The sequence below is a fragment of the Myotis daubentonii genome, chromosome 3 (assembly GCF_963259705.1).
Source record: "Myotis daubentonii chromosome 3, mMyoDau2.1, whole genome shotgun sequence".
Classification (NCBI taxonomy): Eukaryota; Metazoa; Chordata; class Mammalia; order Chiroptera; family Vespertilionidae; genus Myotis; species Myotis daubentonii.
Window position 1 is genome coordinate 42004733 of NC_081842.1, and position 22046 is coordinate 42026778.

The 22046-nt window shown below is 36.6% G+C and overlaps 1 protein-coding gene across 7 annotated transcripts in view; it reads left to right on the top strand.

Annotated features, from left to right (window-relative positions):
- The window catches only part of ATP11B (ATPase phospholipid transporting 11B (putative)), a 110257-nt gene that overhangs the window by 55905 nt on the left and 32306 nt on the right, over positions 1 to 22046 (top strand). For all 7 annotated transcript variants that reach the window (XM_059687125.1, XM_059687128.1, XM_059687127.1 and 4 more), the window contains 12 exons: positions 26 to 176; positions 1335 to 1532; positions 3832 to 4071; positions 4581 to 4756; positions 5182 to 5250; positions 7289 to 7362; positions 7436 to 7539; positions 10129 to 10310; positions 12723 to 12926; positions 14652 to 14805; positions 16150 to 16252; positions 19038 to 19183. In XM_059687125.1, the coding sequence (XP_059543108.1) occupies positions 26 to 176; positions 1335 to 1532; positions 3832 to 4071; positions 4581 to 4756; positions 5182 to 5250; positions 7289 to 7362; positions 7436 to 7539; positions 10129 to 10310; positions 12723 to 12926; positions 14652 to 14805; positions 16150 to 16252; positions 19038 to 19183 (1801 nt within the window). The remainder of the gene's footprint in view (positions 1 to 25; positions 177 to 1334; positions 1533 to 3831; positions 4072 to 4580; positions 4757 to 5181; positions 5251 to 7288; positions 7363 to 7435; positions 7540 to 10128; positions 10311 to 12722; positions 12927 to 14651; positions 14806 to 16149; positions 16253 to 19037; positions 19184 to 22046) is intronic.

Consider the following 22046-nt stretch of genomic DNA (forward strand, 5'->3'; position numbering starts at 1 on the left):
TTATATTCTCTTTTTCTCATTTCAGGTCAATGAATACATTTTTGATAATTTATCTAATAATCCTTATTTCTGAAGCCATCATCAGTACTATCTTGAAATACACATGGCAAACTGAAGAAAAATGGGATGAACCTTGGTATAACCAAAAAACAGAACATCAGAGAAATAGCAGTAAGGTATTTTATTCTGTTCTTGACTCTGCTGCTGTAAAGGAAACTTCTGATAGGAGTGACCATTCTGACCTTCCTAAAACCATTACTATTGAAGGATGACAAATTGACATTGCACACTTGAAACCAACACAAAATATTGAAATTAAACTGTAATTGAAATAAAAGAATCACAGTAGATGAAAAAATAAAAACAAACGACATTGCAAATGAAGGGTAGCCAGCCTGTATGTATTGGTATACTTTTTACACTTTAGGACATGAACAGTTACATTTTCTATGTCGTGATTTGAATAGTTACAAGAGATCACAAAAATTTAAGTCATCTGTATTGGCATCCACTTGAATACTACAAATTCAGTTTTTTATTTCTGTATGTTACAAGTGAAATAAAGAGTAAGTTGGTTTATTTTCAATTCTGCCAGAATAATTCAAGGAATCTTATTGTCAGTCTATTGATAGAATGAAGTTAAGAACACAGTTTATGTCATATAAAGTTTTAAACTGATTAAATATGGACTACCAAGAGAATTTAACCTACAATATGGGTAAATAATTGTTCTCCAAATTTCACTTTAGATTAAAATACAAATACTGGAATACAAATTTGGATCTCAAGAGACCACAAAGCAGATAATCTCAGGAACATATTTTCAGGACCTTTCACAGAATGCATGTTAAATGTGGTACTACTATGCCATTGAAGTAGGCTATTTCTGTGTAACCTGTAATTTAAGAGTTTTAAATTCTAGCAGTTCCAGGCTAGCAATTTCATAATTTTTAAAAACTACACTCAATTTTTAGTTAACTGTAATTTTGAAGAGTAAAAGTAGAATGGTAAGCATATTCCAGAGGTTATAATTAAAATTTTGCCAAAAGCAGTTTTAGACACACCAGGTTTTTGGTGGCTTCTGAAAAGTAACAAGTAATTTGAATGTAACGAATTTTTTCTTTTACTTTGTTTGAGAATCTAATGAGCAATAAAACTACCAAGGAAATGTGTTAAAAAGACAACTCAATAAATGAATTTTAGTCCATGAGACTATTCTGCTTCAAAATATAGTTAATGGTCTGTTTGGACTTGAAACTTTCTGATAACTTTCTGCAGTAATACTGAACATAGTTTTATATTTTCACATATCAAATAATCATTTTTCCCTCTAGATTCTGAGATTTATTTCAGACTTCCTTGCTTTTTTGGTACTCTACAATTTCATCATTCCAATTTCATTATATGTGACAGTCGAAATGCAGAAATTTCTTGGATCATTTTTTATTGGTTGGGATCTTGATCTCTATCATGAAGAATCAGGTCAGAAAGCTCAAGTCAATACTTCTGATCTGAATGAAGAGCTTGGACAGGTAATGACCCTTTTAATTTGTTTTCCTGACTTGTTATTTTAATCAAAACAATACATGTGCAAAGACTAATAAAACAGAAAACATTAGAAGGCTTTTACCAAAAATAGCCCTACTTTGCTCCACATCGAATTTTGTTTTCTATTTTTCAATTTTAAAGCTGTTATTTGTTTGACTGGTAATGTATTTTATATCATCATATTTGTTTAATACTTCATTCTCATTCTTCCTAGTCTAAAAGTTTTTTATTAACTTGAATAAATAAATGACATCTCACCCAGGCAGTGTGGCTCAGTGGTTGAGCGTCGGCCTGTGAACCAGGAGGTCACAGTTCAATTCCCGGTCAAGGCATACTAATATGCTCAGGTTGCAGGAGGCAGCCTATTAATGATTCTCTGTCATCATTGATGTTCCCTCTCCCTTCCTCTCTGAAATCAATAAATACATATATATATATATATATATATATATATATATATATATATATATATATATATATATATTATTTTTTTTTAAATAAGTGACACCTCCTAAGATATCCTTCTTTAAATTACATTTCAACATTTGCTATAGATACTGGGCAACGTTTAATATCACATAGCAATGGTAAAGTATATTATCTTTTATTTCTGGTTTCACCATTTGCTAGTTACTAGTATATGATGGGGTATGTTACTTAATTATTCTGTTTACCTTTACTATTTCCAAAATAATGAACTTTGAGGTATAGTTTCTCATGTATCTTTATGTCTTAGTCAAAACAATTTTGTTCCAACTTTAATTCTGCCTCCCTTGTTATATATTGATCTTTTTATTCTGCAATTTTGCTGAACTCACTTGCTAGTTCTAGTAGTTTTTTTCAGTGGATTCCATGACCTATATACAAGGTTGTGTTATCTGCAGTGGAGATAGTTTTACCTCTTCTTTTCCAAATAAATACCTTTTCTTTTTTGTTGCCCAATTGTCCCAATTAGACCTTCAGTACAGTGTTGAATAAAAGTGGCAAGAGCAGACATCTTTGTTTTATTCCTGAACTTGGAGGGAAAGCATTTAGTCTTTCTCCATTAAGTAAGATGTTACATGGGTATTGGTAGATACATTTTATCAGGTTGAGGAGTATGCTTTTATTCCTAATTTCTTGAGTGTTTTTTTAATCATGAAAGAGTATTGGATTTTGTCAAATGCTTTTTCTACATCTATCGAGATAACTATTTTATTATTAGAATAAAGATCAAGTGCGATTTATTATTATGGTGGGTTTCACTGATTGAGTTTTATATGTTGAAACAATCTTTCATTCCAAAGATAAATTTCACATGGTCATGGTATCTAATCCTTTTTATATGTTTCTGGATTTGATTTGTGTCTATTTTTATAAGGGGTCTATAGTTTTTTTCCCTTTGTGATAGCTACCTCCTGTTTCAAATGCCTTCTTTCTCAAGTTATCATTGCAATAAGCAGATTCTCATCATAATTCTAGTTGTATCAAGAATTGAGTATTTCAATCTTCTCTTTATGGACCTACCTTCTTTTAGGGTTAGTTTTCTAGAATTAGTCTCAAAGAGTAATAAAATTATTTGTCTTATTTACTTTTTAAAAGATGTTTTTAAACATTTCTCCTTTTTACTGATTTGTTTCGTGCCCTCAGTTTCTATTTCCTCTGTCTGTCTATTTTAGACAACTTTCTACCTCTCATTTTTTGTGTTGCTATCATTTTGTGTTTCTGTTTCCAGCTCTATACCAGTTCTCCTGAACCAGATTCCCTTTCACAGTCTAGGTTCATTACTAGTAAGCATGCCTTCCATCCCTGCTCATAGATCAGTCTATTTATTTTTTATTGATGAGAGAGAGAGAAACATTGATTTGTTGTTCCATTCATTTATGTATTCACTGGTTGATTCTTGTATATCCTCTGACCGGAAATTGAACCCACAACTTTAACGTATCACAACAATACTTTAACCAAATGAGCTACCCAGTCAGTGCTCAGAGATCATCATGAGTCCTACTGAAAAACATCCAGGAGATAAAAAGAAGTACTAATACTACATTCAACTCCACAGATGAACATGCACATACAGATGCCACAAACTTCAAAATGTATATATTTTAAAATGTTTTCTGTTACCCTGTTTTGTTTCCATGGCATCTTTAATTATTTAATGGATTATCAGAATCAGCATCAATATATCAGCTTTAATAGGCAGACTTGACTTGAGACAGAGGCCAACTTTTCTTGTTTAATGTAGGACTGTGAACACAAAGGTTGTGTGTTTCTTTTTGTTGTTTTTTCTATCTCTAGGTGGAGTATGTGTTTACAGATAAAACTGGCACACTGACAGAAAACGAGATGCAGTTTCGGGAATGTTCAATTAATGGCATAAAATACCAAGAAATCAATGGTAGACTTGTATCCGAAGGACCAACACCAGACTCTTCAGATGGAAACTTAAGTTATCTTAGTAGCTTTTCCCATCTTAACAACTTACCCCATCTTACATCCAGTTCTTTTGGAACAAGTCCTGAAAATGAAACTGAACTAGTAAGCAATTTTTAAATTAATAAATAGGAGTTTCATTTGAAATAGTTCTCCTTGTATTAGTGGGGCAAGAAATATGTATTTGAAATATATATCCTTTGGTTTAATACTGAGAATTTACAGTCACTTAATATGTGTTTGTAAATGGAACTAAGCTAAGGAAAGCCTACCGCCTTTGAGTAAAGAAGACTTTGCTGAGACAGAGCTTAAATTTATTTAATACTTTCTGAGACCTCACTTCTTCCACAAGAGAAGTTTCACCTTTACTTGCAATTTGGTTATGCCTCTTAAAAAGTTGACGGGTCATAAGCAAATGTGACATTTTACTCTTTAAAGTTAGAAGCAACGAGCTGTTATTTAGGCAATTCAAAATTGTAGCATTATTATTCTAGATCTTAGGTTACCAAAATATGAACTGTATTTATTTGCATTTTTTAGAATTCTGTTTCTGGTTTTCTAAATGTTATTTGGGATTGGTATTGATAGTGTGAATATTAATTATGTATTTACAGATTAAAGAACACGATCTCTTCTTTAAAGCAGTCAGTCTCTGTCACACTGTACAGATTAGCAATGTTCAGACTGATGGCATTGGTGATGGTCCCTGGCAAGCCAGCCTTGCACCCTCACAGTTGGAGTACTATGCATCTTCACCAGATGAAAAGGCTTTAGTGGAAGCTGCTGCAAGGTAGGTTAATCTGATTTCCAAATCATCAGAAAAAAACTTTTTAAATAAAAAATGTGAAAACACTAGTATTTGAATTGTCAGACAAAATTCATAAACACATAGAGGTAGACATTTATTTTAGTTTTTTTAATGAGAATTTGAAATGTGTCATTAATTGCTAAGTTTGCAATAGAGTCATATTTTGATGTGATCTCTAAAAATCTGGTTAATATGAATAATATAATCTGTGAGAATACATGTGTATTGTTTTGGACCTACTCTGATCCTTCAAGTTCTTAAAAATAGTGCTATATTAAGAGGAAATATTTTAAAATCCATCTTAAACTTGTATTTTAAATATTTTTATTCAAGCTAAGTTATAATATATTGTGAAACATGAAATATCATTCCCTAAGTTTTATATTTTTTTCTCATTTTAATCCTAGGATTGGCGTTGTATTTATTGGCAATTATGAAGAAACTATGGAAGTTAAAATACTTGGAAAACTGGAACGGTAATTATTTTCTTTATTGTAATTTTCTATATATCAAGCATTTAGTATAGAACAGATTTAGGTAATTTGTGGCCTACAGCCTGTTTTTGTACAGCCCATAAACTACATTACATTTTTAAGGGATTGTTTAAAAAAAAATAAGAAAGAATATCTAACATAGACCATATATGTATACAACGCCTAAAATATTTACTATCTGGCCCTTTACAGAAAAAGTTTACTGACCCTGCTCTAAAATGATATTATTACATTGTATTTCATCACAGTAATAACAATATTCTGCTTTGAATCTTCCCTATTTTAGCTTAATGGTTCTTGAATTTATTTATATTTATTTTTACACATTCCTAGGGTAATGATTTTTGTAAGTTTCTTACTGATAAAGAAAAACTTTCTTGTATTTTCTATGACTTTACCTTTTAAACATTAAAGAACAGCTATCTTATTTCCTCTGTATGATAAATTAGGCCCATTCTTACTATAGTCAAATCTTGCCTGATTTTATGAGTTCCAGTCATCTCAACTCTGGCTGTGCGTTTTTAGACTATGCTTTTCCAAACTAAGTAGAGCTTTTTCTTTGGCTGCTTTCATGTGGGAGCCTGTCTGGCTCATTCTATCAACTTAGAAACCATCATTACAATCAGTGTTTATCTTTCATATGGGCAAGGCATTGCATATGTACATCATCTATAATAATAAAAGCGTAATATGCAAATCGACCATCTGGGCAGCCTTCCGTACAACCACGCTATGACACGCACCGGCACCAGGCCAGCCAAGGCAGGTGCGATGCAGTTGGTCAGGGGCCATCATCACCCCACGATCTCCCCAAAGAGGGAGGCCCAGGATACCCAGCAGCGCTGGGGCAGGTGGTCAGGGCGTCCCTCTGTGTGGCAATGGGTCACAGAGCCCCGGCCGGGTGGGCGGGGCCTCCCTCTGAGGAGCCATTGATGGCAGAGCCCCACAATTGATCCCCCGACAGAGGGAGGCCCAGGCCACCTGGCTGAAAGCACTGTGGCAGGTGGGCAGGACCTTACTCTACAGGGCAATCTATCTCCCCAGAGAGGGCAGCCCAGGCCACCGGCCAGTGATGTTGTGGTGGGTATGTGGGGACGGCCAGCTATCTCCCGCAGAATGAGGCCCAGGCCACCTAAGCGATCGCACCCCATGCCTATTGCCCACAGAGGGAGGCAACCGGTGGGGGGGCGGGGGGGGAGGAAGTGGAATAGGAGCAGCGCTGCTCAGATGGCAAGCAGTGGCAGGGGCAGGGCTAGCTGCCGGTAGCCAGGGGAAGGAAAGCTCTGATAGGCCCTGATCGCCAGCCAGGCCTAGGGACCCTACGTGAGGGGTCCTGGATTGGGAGAGGGCACAGGCTGGGCTGAGGGACACTCCTCCCACCCCCCCCCCCCCATGAATTTCATGCAGTGGGCCTCTAGTTGTATATATTCATCCAGAAGACTTTTTAGCCTACACCTGACCCATCCATGCAAATTTTTTTACTGCTCCTTAGAGAGGCATTTGTTCCCCCACCTATATACATGTATTCTGTCCCAGGTTCAGAATCACTGCTATAATGAGCCTCTGTTATTCATGTGAGTGAGTGTATTTCTTAGGTGTGTTTGGGCAGAAAAGAAGAGACTCAATTACATTTTTTAGTGAGAAGGACATGGAGCTATGGGCAGATTTGGATTCCATTCACAAACTTATTTGACATTAGGCAAATGACTTAATCTTTCTGTGTTTAATAGTCCTCATTTGTAAAAAGAGATAAGACCTACCTCCCTTGGTTCTCATAGGTCTTAAAGCACATACGATATGTAAAGTGCATGGCATTTGGTAAGTGCTCAATAAATGTTAATTCCTTCTATTTGTATCTTCTTTTGCTAGTAATAACTCATAACCAGTCATCTTGAAAATGTAGTTGAGGTTAATTTCTTGTTCTAAATTAATTGTTTTTATCTTTAATAGGTACTCTTTCTAAATATTTACTTGATATTATTCAAAAAGTAAAGTTTGGTCTTTTTTTTTTCCCTATTAGGTACAAACTGCTTCATATTCTGGAATTTGATTCAGATCGTAGGAGAATGAGTGTAATTGTTCAGGCACCTTCAGGTAACCAACCTGAACTTTTATCAATTTTTATTTATCTAATATTAAGAGCTTGATAACTCATTTTTCTTTTTAGGTGAGAAGTTTTTATTTGCTAAAGGAGCTGAGTCATCAATTCTCCCTACATGTATAGGCGGTGAAATAGAAAAAACAAGAATTCATGTAGATGAATTTGCTTTGGTGAGTGCAAATTTCCATGATTTAAAAAATCTGAAAGATATGTATATATACCTATATATCATATATATATATATATATATACACACACATACACACACACACCTATATATATATTTGAAAGATTTGGGGATTAATTTATCAAAAATTATAGAATTATGTGTTGGTCCATGTTCTTTAGTTAAAAGTTGACTTTTAACCTGTTAAAATGTGTCTTGTGTTTGAACCTATTATAATCAGGGTACTTTTAGCAGCAAGGACCACTCAGATTACTATATTAAAAAGTGGGGAGGGTTACTAAAAAAATACAGGGGAAATCCCAAGGATGTGGAGAAATTGGGACCCTCATACACTGGTGGGAATATAAATGATATAGCCACTTTAGAAAATAGTTTGGCAGTTTTTCATAGAACATGGAGTATACTAAATGATACAGCAATTTCACTCCTAGGCATACACCCTAGAGCAGTGGTCGGCAAACTGCAGCTCGCGAGCCACATGCGGCTCTTTGGGCCCTTGAGTGTGGCTCTTCCACAAAATACGTGCGGGCATGCACATACAGTGCGATTGAAACTTCGTGGCCCATGTGCAGAAGTCGTTACTTTATGGAAGAGCCACACTCAAGGGGCCAAAGAGCCGCATTTGGCTCGCAAGCCGCAGTTTGCCAACCACTGCCCTAGAAAAGTGACAACATGTCTACCAGAAACTTGTACACAACTGTTCTCAGCAGCAGTACTTCTAATAGCCAAAAAATGTAAACATCCAAATGTCCATCAACTGATGAATGGATTAAATAATATGTCATATTTATATAATGGACTATTTGGCCACTGAAAGAAATGAAGTACTAATATATGCCACAACATGCATCAACCTTGAAAAGATTATGCTGAGGGAAAGAAGTTAGTCACAAAAGGCCACAGAGTCCATTTATATGAAAGATCCAAAATAAGCAAATTTATAGTGATTGCCACAGTTGAAGAGGAGGAAGTGTAGTGTCTGCTAATGGATGTGGAATTCCCTTGGGTGTGATGAAAAGATTCTGGAATTAAATGCTAAAATAATTACACAACTCTGAATTAACTAAAAATTAATGAATTAGCCTCTTTAAAGGAGTGAATTTTATGGTATATGAATTATGTCTTTCAATGAAATAATGTAGGAGAATCTTACAGAAACAAAGTGCCACAAATTATGCGAATAGAAAATTTTTTAAGCAGTTCTCTCAGTATTAGGACCTCATGATCTCTCATTCCGGCTTTTCTGTAAATGTACTCATCTCTGCTCAACTGCCTCCTTTACTTAGGGTTTCTTTTTTCCCATTACTGTTCCCTAATTGTTTATGATGGTTCATTTACCACACTGTAACATCCATGAGAACAAAGATATTGTTTTACCTTACTATCATATCAGTATTCAGAACAGTGCTGGCACATAGTTGAAACTCAATAAATGTTTGTTATAGAGTAAACTAATTAAGTTCATTTGTTAATAAATCTCATAGTCCTTTAAATGTTATTTTAACAGAAGCATTTATTTATATGTGTGGGTCATTTGCAAATCAACAAATGCCAATATTTAGAAATATGCTAAATAGTATCATATAGTATTTTAAAATCTGCCTTTCCAAGTTCTGTAATTAGAACATTTACTTTGGGTTTTTCTGAGGAAATTATATAGCAAGAAAAGGAACTCTTATAAGCTTGTAAATTTATATACCAACTTTCAAATACTAATACCATAAGAAAAATTTGAACCCAGTAGGATCAGAAAATCAAGCATGTACATTTTAAAATTCTATGTAATTCCAGTTCACCAGTGAAGATGTACTGATACAATTTTAAATCATTTAGTGGCTCTAGAAAGTATTGGTTGTTTGATAATGGCCACCTTACAGACTTATTTATTTGAATTGCAAGTTTGTCATGCCATAAAACCAGGAGTGGGGAACTTTTTTTTGGCAAGGGCCACTTACATATTTATAACATAATTCGTGGGCCATACAAAATTATCAACTTAAAAATTAGCCTGCTATATTTGGTCAAACATTTAATTAACTCACCCCTAAGGCTTTGGCAGGGCCAGACCTTTTATGGCCTGGACGTTCCCCACCCCTGCCATAAACCCTCAGGAAATGATAGTCCCTTTGCTTAAAAAATTTCTTACGAAGTAGGGAAAAGTGGGTTTGTAATGGTTAAAACAGAAAAGTAGAACCTGGGGCTGCCTCTCTCTTGATAATCATGAAGGTACCATTATGGAACTTTCTGGCTTTCCAGGTAAAACAGTTTTAAAACCACAGATAAGATAATCTTATGATTGTATCTATTCTCTAATATACAATTTCTTAATTGTTTTGAGCAACTTATTAAGAACTCCTTAGAAATTGAAAGAGTTATGATAATAAGTGTTCCATAACTCAGGTCACTAGGACTTTTTTGTCATTTCATTTATTTTCTGTCACTAGATGATAGTACTTTTTAAATTATTTGTAATTGATTTTTTGTATTGGGGTCCTCAGTTTTATTTCAGTGACTTCTTAATTCCCCATTAGTTATTTTTGTTTAATTTCTGTCTTTAATTTTTCTGTGTTAGAAAGGGCTAAGAACTCTGTGCATGGCCTATAGACAGTTGACATCTAAAGAGTATGAGGTAATAAATAGACGCCTATTTGAAGCCAGGACTGCCTTGCAGCAACGGGAAGAGAAATTGGCAAATGCCTTCCAATTCATAGAGAAAGACCTGATATTACTTGGAGCTACGGCAGTAGAAGACAGGCAAGTATCAGATAAATAGGCAATATCATTTTTCTCATTCAAGAATTTTTTTGGCCAAGTGTTCCTAATTTATGACATAAATTTCATTTATTAACATCCTGTAATTAATATATTTAAAATCAAAATCAGCAATTAAAGCCTTTTATCCCATCAGTGTGTATAATTTTCTTCTAGCAAGGTATCTGAAATAGTTGAAAAAAATACAGCTATGTATAATTTTGCCCATAGACCTAAATTTTTAGGATACTCTGCAGTATGTGCCATACAAAGACGTTAAGCACCTACTTAATTCTCCAGCCTCACCTGCCACTACTGTGTCCTTCCACTTTATACTTCCGTAGTACCGAACTGTCCGTAGTTCTCTGAACAACAAGTGTAGTTAACACTGTTCTATTTTGTGGCTTTGTTCCTTGGCAAGGCTATGCCTTCTACCTGATTATACTCTTACCCATTTGTGAATACCTATTTATCATGCACTGGAGGGGAGGTCCCGCAGCCCAGCCTGCCCCCTCTCACAGTCTGGGAGCCGTCAGGGACGGGAGGCGACCTGGAGATCAGGGGAAGACGATCCCCCCATCACACCCCTGCCGGCCCTGGTTACTTGAACCTCGGGCAGCCCTAGTTGGCAGGGCAGCGCCTCGCACTGGCCCTGGGCGGCTGGAGGGCTGAGGGCAGGTCCGGCCACACCGTGTGCCTGCCGTGCCCCCTCCCTGGCTGGGCTGAAAGGACTGTTGGACTCCAGCAGGGCTGAGGGGACTGGGTGTTGCCATTTTTATGATGGTGTGATGGTCAATTTGCATATTCCCTCTTTATTAAATAGGAAAGTTCAAGTATTACTTCATTCCACTAAACCTTTCCATACTTCTAAAAGAATTTAAAAAGCTCTTTTTGTTAAGTCTCCATGTTTTGTAGATCTGCATTGTCCTTGTGGCAGTATATTACAACTAGAGGCCCTGTGCATGAAATTCGTGCGGGGGGGGGGGGTGGGGGCGGTGTCCCTCAGCCTGGCCTGCACCCTCTCCAATTTGCGACCCCTTGTGGGAGGGGATGTCCAATGCCAGTTTAGGCCCTGTGGGATCGAGCCAAAACTGGCAGTTGGACATCCCTCTCACAATCCGGGACTGCTGGCTCCTAACCGCTTACCTGCCTCATTGCCTCTAACTGCTTCTGCCTGCCAGCCTGATCACCCCCTAACCGCTCCCCTGCTGGCCTGATTACCCCCAACTGCCCTCCCCTGCAGGCCTGATTACCCCCAACTGCCCTCCCCTGCAGGCCTGATTACCCCCAACTGCCCTCTCCTGCCGGTCTGATCACCCCCAATTGCCCTCCTCTGCAGGCCTGGTCCCCCCCAACTGCCCTCCCCTGCAGGCCTGGTCCCCCCCCAACTGCCCTCCCCTGCAGGCCTGGTCCCCCCAACTGCCCTCCCCTGCAGGCCTGGTCCCCCCCAACTGCCCTCCCCTGCAGGCCTGGTCCCCCCCAACTGCCCTCCCCTGCAGGCCTGGTCCCCCCCCAACTGCCCTCCCCTGCAGGCCTGGTCCCCCCAACTGCCCTCCCCTGCAGGCCTGGTCCCCTCCAACTGCCCTCCCCTGCCGGCCATCTTGTGACGACGTCGTGGTGGCCATCTTGTGATGACGTTGCGTGATGCCACCTATGCTTTTATTAGATAGGATTATTTGTTTAATGACTTTGTTCTTTATTCGCCTGTGAATTTCTTGAGGTCCATTTATTCTTTGTCTTTGTTTCCAGCACCACTCTCAATATGTGTTTCACAGTTTCTTGAGTTAAATTGAAATCTGTGAATTAAGTTGAATTCTACAAATTAATCCTTATATTTTTCTCGACCTCTTAGCTTAGATCTATGTGTGTTTGCATTAAAAAAACAAACAAACAAAAGAAAAAAACAACCCTAGGTTTTCATTTACTTTTCAGTTGTCCTCATGAAATTTCTGAGACTCACCTGAGGTTATATAGTCCTTTATTGTCCACAGTCTAATTTTTGAACTGCTGATATCAGAGATTTCCTTATCAAAAAAAGAGAAAAATCTTATAGTGAAACTTAAGACTTTCTAATAAAATAGTTTATGTAGGCCATATACTTAATTGGTACTATAAAAATCAACTTTGAAAATATATTCTTAAAATATGAGTTTGTAATAAATGAGGCATGTGGCCCATCGGCCAAGAGTTTGACATGTTTGTAGATTTTATGTTAAATAGATGATCACTGATTTAGTCATTCTTGTCTCTTCCCTAATGGGGGGAAAAATTCAGTTTTATCACTGAACTGAATGTTACTATAACATTCTTAGGTCAAGAAGTCCAGAATTTACCTTACTTATACTCTGTGATTTATATTTAAAATACAATCAGAAAAGTATTTTCTACTGCTAATTTTGTTTCATTTATTTTCAGACTGCAAGATAAAGTTCGAGAAACTATCGAAGCATTGAGAATGGCTGGTATCAAAGTATGGGTACTTACTGGAGATAAACATGAAACTGCTGTTAGTGTGAGTTTATCATGTGGACATTTTCATAGAACCATGAATATCCTTGAACTTATAAACCAGAAATCAGACAACGAATGTGCTGAACAATTGAGGCAGCTTGCCAGAAGGTAAGAATATAATTATCTGAATCAGATAGTTGAGGGGTAAGTAAACTGTGGCCCACTGCCAGTTTTTTAATGCCCATGAGCCCAAAATAATTTTTATATTATTTGATGGATGAAAAAGAATCCAAAGAATAATATTTCATGTTGTGAAAATTATATAAAATTCATATTTTGATGCCTGTGAATAAAATTTTGTTGGAACACAACCACCTTCATTCATTTACATGTCATCAGTGAAGGCTTTTGCACTATAGCAACACAGCTGAGTATTTACAACAGACCTTATGAAGCATTTTTATCATTTTTCACTGCTGCTTGATACACTTCAAGTTACAGCAACTCAATAGTATCTTGAGTGCCACACATACTGCCATCTGACATTTTACTTTTTATTTACAAACCTCACCTGAGGATATGTTTCCATTGGTTTTGAGAGAGAGAGAGAAGCATCGTTGTGAGAGAAACATCGATTGGTTGCTTCCCGTACAATTGAACCTGCAACCTATTTTTTGTCCTGACCAGGAATCGAACCTGCAACCTTTTGGTTTACAGGACGATGCTCCAACCAACAGAGCCAACCAGCCAGGGCTTACTATATTTTAACTATCATTATTTACTCATTATCTCCAAACAAGAAAAATGGACTTTTAATATCACACTTTTTAAAAAACATATTCTTATTGATTTCAGAGAGGAAGGGAGAGAGAGAAACATCAATGATGAGAGAATCATTGATCGGCTGCCTCCTCCACACCCCCTTCTGGGGATCGAGCACAACCTGGGCATGTGCCCTTGCCTGGAATCAAACCCAGGACTCTTCAGTCTGCAGGCCGACTTGCTATTCACTGAGCCAAACTGGCTAGAGCTAATACCACACTTATCACAGTGAAGTGTTGATTATTTTATCAAATTAGATGCAGCGCAATGCTACTTTGAGTGCTGGCCTTCAACAATATATTAAAGTGTCTCTGAATAATAAATACAATGCTTGCACCAGAATGTAAATCTGTGTATTGCTTCTTTTACCAAGAAAATCTTTACAAAATGGGAGTGGGGAGAAACAGTGGAACCTAATAGTGTGGTCAGTAATGTAGTTGATTTAGATACTGATGCAAGCTTCTTATCTCTTTCTGGCAACAAATAATTTGCCCAGCTGCCAGTAATCATACCATGAGTAGTACTCATATAGCATATGCCCACAAGGGAAGTGTTATCCATGTTTCACCATAGTAATATCTCATGTCACAGTCCATTGTAGGAATTAATATCAAGAACAGTTATGATTCCTTCATCCCTTCGTTTCCTACTTACACATAATTTAGCTCATGATTTTTTCTGAATGTTTTTATTTAATTTTTTTAAATTAGGATTTACTAAATATAACAATGTTTTTATTTTTGTAAGACTGTATACTCACAATTTTGGAGAATATACTGAGATTATATGTTACAGTTCACGTTTAGAAAATATAGTTACTGTGTCTACATATCAGTACATTGTAAAATTGAATATCATCTGTTTTATTCATCATATCAGTCACTCTCAGTTCTACTTAATCTTAACTTCAAGGTAATACAATTTAGTTTGTTCCCTGACATGTCAGTTTTGTAATAATAAAGTCTATAGATGAATGGTCCATCTTTCAGTAAGAATCTTTTGTTTACTAAGCGCGTGTAAATAATATGACTTCAAAGTATCTTCAGAGGACATAATTATTTTCTGTTTTAGAATTACAGAGGATCATGTGATTCAGCATGGGCTGGTGGTGGATGGGACCAGTCTATCTCTTGCGCTCAGGGAGCATGAAAAACTATTTATGGATGTTTGCAGAAATTGCTCAGCTGTGTTATGCTGTCGTATGGCACCACTGCAGAAAGCTAAGGTATGTTTGTGTTATAAAAAGTTCAATTAAAGATACGTAGATCTAAAAGTATTCTTTAAGGTTAATGACTTAACTAGGTCTATTTGGTGGTATGCAGTATATGAATCTTAACTGTGGGTCAGTCATTTCTCATATTATGAATTTTAACCATGTACATTTTTAGACTTGGAATTTTCAGAGTCATTGTAGAAATTTCAGCTATTCATAATAAATAACCTAGGAAGTCTGTGATGGGTAGCAATTTGTGATTTTTCCTGAGACACAAATTTAAGCTGTGACAACTAAAATTTCACAGTTTAGTTACTTACCAACTGAGGGAGCCTATAAGACTTCAGTGGTTCTATTGATCTCTGCTTATTCTTGCATTATTGTGAAATGATAATTCTCTTTATTTAAAATGGCTATTAAGTAATAGAACTTTAGTAAGAAGTTGAAAAGCCAATTGTGATATTAAGTTATATACAAAAATATTTAAATTTCAGCTATGATTCTATGTGAAAGCCTATACAAATATTTTTTATAACTCCAAATTTGTAATTTGAGGTCTTAGACTGTATCCTTCACAAATAGTATCATTTGAAATGTACATCTAAACACTGGTTGTTTCACATATAGATCTAATAAATTAGGCATTCAATAGTTTTTGGCTTCATGGAACTTTCTTATAATGCCTATATTATTATAACACATGTCCCCTCAGTCTGTGGAGACTAAAACTGGAGACCAAACAGAGCTAACATCTAGGTTCTTTATAAAAGTACATTCAAGAATTTCAAAGAAACATTTTTTAAAATTTCATTGAATTTAATTTTGATTGCTTTTTAAATTTTTGAAAATAATTATCTTTGCCTAATAAAGTTCAAATAGTTATTACTTTTTACACAGTTATTAAGCTTTTTACAAAGGTAAACTGTATTTAAAGATTTTTGCTTCCCATAATAAAATCCAAGATAATATTGTGTGTGTTTTTTTGCTTTTTGTTTTTTTTTAAATATTTTTTTATTATTGAAAGTATTCCGGATATCTCCCTTGACTTTATCCCCCTTTACCCTTTTCTTCCCAGCCCCTACCCATCCCCCTAGGTCTTCACTACCCTTATTTGCCCATGTCCATGGCCTGTGTATGTAAGATAATACTGTTCTGCAATGTCATTCTGAAAGACATTTCTAACATCGTAATGGAAAGAGAGACATCCCTCAAAAAATGAACCATAGAGAATATTATTGTCTAATATAAAATTAATTTTTTTCTACTTCCTTCAACAGAGTCATTTCTGATAAATGACTTTCTATAAATATAAGAAATTAAAATTTTACCGTGATTGATTAGTTGTATGTCTTTCAGGTAATAAGACTGATAAAAATCTCACCTGAGAAACCTATAACGTTGGCTGTTGGTGATGGTGCTAATGATGTAAGCATGATACAAGAAGCACATGTTGGCATAGGTGATTGATTTTTCCTTTTTCCCTGAACTTTTAACATTGGTATAATTATTTGGGGATTTTGAATTTTTCTTTTGTAAACTAAAGTATAGTATCAAATACTTGAATGAAAACTGAATGCAACATGGTAATATAGTGTTTCCCTACCAGAAACCTATTATAATTAGCCCAATATTTCAAATATTTTATTTCCAAATTTTCAAAGACATGAATACCACATTAATGAATTTTTCTTTTCCAATTCTCCTTCATAATAAATTAGCTTTATTGTTACATGTAATTTTATACTTTTTAAAGTAGTTTCATATATTATTTTATCCCTTTTAAACTCTAAATTTGTGATTTACATAGTTACCTTCCTGGTTTTAAATTCTCGTTTTAGAATGTTATTTTTTGTCAATCTAAAGATTCTGCAGCTCATTTTAAAGAAAACTTTAGAGATAGAAAATCATACCAAACTGTAATCCTATATAATAAAAGGCTAATACGCAAATAGACTGAACAGCAGAACGACCAGTCACTATGACATGCACTGACCACCAGGGGGCAGAAGCTCAATGTAGGAGCTGCCCCCTGGTGGTCAGTGTGTTCCCACATGGGGAGCGCCGTTCAGCCAGAAGCTGGGCTCACGGCTGACAAGCGGTGGTGGCGGGAGCCCGCCTCCACGGCAGCACTAAGAATGTCTGACTACAAGAAGGCACAGGCCAGGCTAAGGGGACTCCCCCCCCCCCACCCACCCCCACCCCGAGTGCATGAATTTCATGCACCGGACCTCTAGTAAAATATAAAATTCCAAATAGCCTTCTGACTTAATAACCTTTATCCTAATTTTTTTCTTTTTTTGCCTAGCATTTTTATTGGATTCAGAATATGAATTATTTATATTTAAAATATCAGTCACTTACTATTTAAACCATATTCTGACCTGTTTTTCTCACTAATTTTAGTATACAAATACAGAAGTAAAGAGGACAGTATGGGTTTTTCATTAAAGGATAAATTTTTAGTTTCAGAAGAGTGTAACTGGTCCTGTTTTGGAATCATTTCTGTAATATCCTGTGAGTAGTTATTGGGTCTAATGTTTCTATTTTATCTCAAATAAGCTCCTACTTCTTTAGGATAATTAAATTTTCATTTTGAAAACTTAATTTTCTTTCCAGTTTGTTAATTGTTCCCATAATTCTCCCTAACAATTTGATATCTTCCTATATCACATATTAAAGCATAAAAAGCTACAGTATTTATAACAGTTTGAGTCTAGTATGCTAGCAGACAGACTAGTGAATAGGATAGATTTAAACAGATGTTTAAGTAGATTCAGATAGATGTTTAAAACTATTTAAACATAAGTAGGGAAACAACTTACTTGATAAAAAATACTGATTAAACTTGTTAAAGACCGTAAAAAGTAATAGAGGAAAAATTTAATGAATAATCCTGTATTTTGAGGTGTAAAAAGGTCTATTAAGTACAAAACCAAACAAAGCAAGAAAAAGATCAATATGTGTGGCAAAAGTAAATACTGTCCCCCCAAAATTTTAAAGACAGAGTAGTAAAGAATATTTTCAAAATAGATGACAAAGTTTTAATATTCCTAATATGTAAATTCTTAACAAATTAATAAGAAAAATACTATAGTAGAAATAGGTGGAAGGATGTGAACCATCAGTTGTCACAAAAGGAGAAATCTAAAATGAATACTAAATGTATGAAAAAAGGGTTCAGTCTCTCACTAACAAAGAATGCAAGTTTATATTGCCTATCAGAGTGACAAAAATTACAAAGATTGATAAAATATGGAATTAGTAAAGGTATAGATTAGTAAATTATCTTATTTGATGTTTATGGGAGTCAAATTATAAATGTTTCCTGTTGACCTGTCAGTCATGCATCTAGAATTTCTTTGAAGAAAATATGTGAATATGTTGACAAAGACATATTTTATAAACAATGTCCATAATAGTATATTAAGAGACAAAAGTAGATTACAAAACAATCCCATTTTTATACACTTATTTGTATGTATAAAAAATGTACAGACATATAGAATATGAGGAAGGAAAAATCCTAAAAGTATATATACCAAAAATAGTTTTTTTTCTAGATACCGTGAATATAGTTGTCTTTATCTATAACACTTTCAAACATTTCGATCCTTTTATGACAAAAATTAAAATTTTTAATTTTGAAAAATAATTTTTCAAAGCTGCTTCTAGTTTTAAAAAGTAAACTTGGCAATAACTGTTTTGAAAGCTAAAAGATTATCATAACCTAAAAAATGTACTCATTTATCAGATAAAATTATGTACTGATTTCAGATGATAGTGTACTTTAAAAAATCATTTTGTTTGAGTTATGCATGAAGAATTTAAAGAAGTCAAACTTGCTCATTTTTGGTAGGTTCAAATTATTCAACTTGGATATTTTTTATGTTCAGTGAAGTTAAAGCTATTTTATAGCTTCCTTACCATTAGAAATCTATTAACGAGTACTCTGAACTTTTTAGTATAATTTATGTTCTTATTAGATCCGGGACTTTCAATATTATTTTTATAGTAATTATATTTTATATTACATTCTAAACCTTTGAAAATTGATGTTACATGCCTAGTAATTTATATATTTGATTTAGAACAAACTTTTGAAAATCTGCTCTCTACTATATATTAGGATATAGTGATCCTAAATCCAACTTCAACTGCTATAATTAACATATTCATAGATATATCGGGAAAATTGTACTTATCAGTTATCAATGAATTTGCCTTTTTGTCCCCTTTATTGGCAGGAATCATGGGTAAAGAAGGAAGACAAGCTGCAAGAAACAGTGACTATGCAATAGCAAGATTTAAATTTCTCTCCAAGTTGCTCTTTGTTCATGGTCACTTTTATTACATTAGAATAGCTACCCTTGTACAGTATTTTTTTTATAAGGTGAGTTTCGTGGACATATTTTATTTATTTATTTATTTTAAATATGTTTTTATTGATTTTTTAGAGAGAGAGGAAGGGAGAGAGGGAGAGAGATAGAAACATCAATGATGACAGAGAAACATCATCTATTGGCTGCCTCCTGCGCGCCCCCTACTAGGGATTGATCCTACAACCCAGGCATGTGCCCTGACCGAAAATCAAACCAGTGGCCTCTTGGTTCCTGAGTCGATGCTCAACTGCTGAGCTACACTGGCCAGACTCATGGATATATTTTAGAATCAGTTATTGACAGTAAGTTGAGGCTTCAATTTAAGGAATACTATCACCATACAAATTATTCTTAAAAATTGTTCCCATAACAGTTTTTCTTAAAAATCATTTCCATAAAATAAGTTTATGGACATAATTAGTCATGAATCTCATGTGTACTGAGAGAAAGAAAATCAAGGGTTGCCTGGTGCTAAGGGTGCAGGTTTTAGAATTGACTGGAAAGGGATATGGAAAATTTTGCATGAGAGAATAGTTAATCTAGTTTGATTGTGGTGGTGGTTACACAGGTGTATAAATTTGTCAAAACACATTAAAAAATTTACACTTAAAATTGCTATATTTTATTTTATACAGATTTAAACTCAATTAATTCGATTTCTTTTATGTAATTTCGTTTTGAACCAGTGGTAAGTTTTAATTTAACTTCAATATAATGGTTTCAAGCAGGTGTTCTAAATCTTTTTGTGTCATGAATGACCATTAGGTAATCAAGTGAGATGTATAAATTACTCAGTATAGGGCTTGTAAATGCACAAAATAAAATACATAGGATTACAAGGAAACTAATTTTGTTGAAGTACTGTTCTGTCTCTTGACTCTTTTGAGGAAGGTAGGATTTGGTGGAACTCATGTTAAGAGCCCCTGAGTACCAAGACATTTAGTACACCAGAATATCCTATGTTGCCTATATACCTGTACTTAAGTAATAGCTGCAAGCCAATGAAAGAACACAGGTAGATTGCATATCTAATCCTATATAATAAAGAGCTAGGGGTCAGCTTTAGCTCAAGCGGTTACTTCGGATTCTGCTTGTTGCAGACACATAAAGAGCTAATATGCAAATGGTCATCACGTCCTCACGCTATAACTCCGTAATGGCTCTGACACTCAACACTGGGTCTGAGGAATGGGGATCAGCCAGGCACAAATGAGCTCATGAGAGAGGAATGGGGACCAGCCAGGCTACAGTCCGGGAGAGGGACAAGCCGCCCACCCCGCGGTCCCAGGTGCCAGCGCCTACAGCTGCAGCCTGGGTGAAACTGCCTGCCCACAGTCCCCTGCGGCTGTGGCCGGCCCTGGCAAAGGAGGCCTCGGTCCTGGGTGCCTGCGGCCAGCCAGGGTCCCGGGTGCCTGCAACCGACCAGAGGAGGGAATCCTAGGTCCCGGTTGCGGGGCGAGACAGAGGCGATTAGGGACAATCAGGCCAGCAAGGGAGCAGTTAGCGGCGATCAGGCAGGCAGAGGTGGTTAGGGTTGATAAGGCAGGCAGAGGTGTTAAGGGTGATCAGGCAGGCAAGTAGAGGGGTTAGGGGCAATCAGGCAGGCAGGCGAGTGGTTAGGAGTCAGCAGTCCCCAATTGAGAGAGGCAGTTGGACTTCCCCTGAGGGGTCCTGGATTGGAGAGGGTGCAGGCTGGGCTGAGGGAACTCCCCATCCTTGTGCATGAATTTCATGCACTGGGCCTCTAGTCCTATCTAATAATAGAGAAACATGGTAATTAACCATACCTCCGACACACTTCCCATTGGCTAATCAGGGTGATATGCAAATTAACTGCCAACCAAGATGGCGGCCGGCAGCCAGGCAGCTGAAGCGAACAGGAGGCTTGCTTGCTCCAGTGAAGGAGGAAGCCAAGGTTCCCGCCTGCCGCTGCTGGGCTCTGAGCTTGCACTCTAAGCAACTATGTTGCAATTATAGAAGCTAAACCAAGGGTGGGCAAACTTTTTGACTCGAGGGCCACAATGGGTTCTTAAACTGGACCGGAGGGCCAGAACAAAAGCATGGATGGAGTGTTTGTGTGAACTAATATAAATTCAAAGTAAACATCATTACATAAAAGGGTACGGTATTTTTTTTTTTTTAGTTTTATTCATTTCAAATGGGCCGGATCCGGCCCGCGGGCCGTAGTTTGCCCACGGCTGAGCTAAACCATCCCCAGAAATCTGCTTTCAGCCAGCCAGGATCTCAGAGCTGGAGTTGCAACAGTGTTTCAATTATAGAACCCAAACAAACCAAGGTCTCAGAGCTGGAGCCGAGCCTCAGAGCTAAAGCCGGCTCTCAGCTCCAGTGACAGCCATAGAAGGTAAATAAATCCCAGAATAAAAAAGAGAAAAAAAGTGCCGGGGTTCAGCCCCAGCGGGTCCAGGGGTCCCCAAAGGTGTAGACGGAGTCGGCGAAGAAGGAATGACACGGAGACAGCGTTCAGTTGATCAGCAGCCTAGCCAGGATCTCTAGCCCGGATCTCCAGAGAGGTTCTGCTTCGGATCTCCAGCGAGGTTCTGTAGCCATGTTCCCTCGCTAGGTTCTCCAGCCAGGTTCTGTCCAGGCTCTCCAGTCAGGTTCTCCTGCCAATCTCTGTAGTCAGGTTCAGTCCAGGATCCCTTGCCATGTTCTCCCGCTAGGCTCTGTCTCTAGGCTCTGAGGCCAGTCCCTCTCCAGGATCCTCCGGCATGCTCTCTCCAGCGAAGTTCTTCTGTCTCTAGTTCTGTGTTCTAAATTCTGTGTTCTGAGTTCTGAGTGTTTCTGTCTTGTTACAACTGTATTTATACCAGTTGATTCAATCCTATCAATCTCTATTACAAAGGTTAGGGCGTT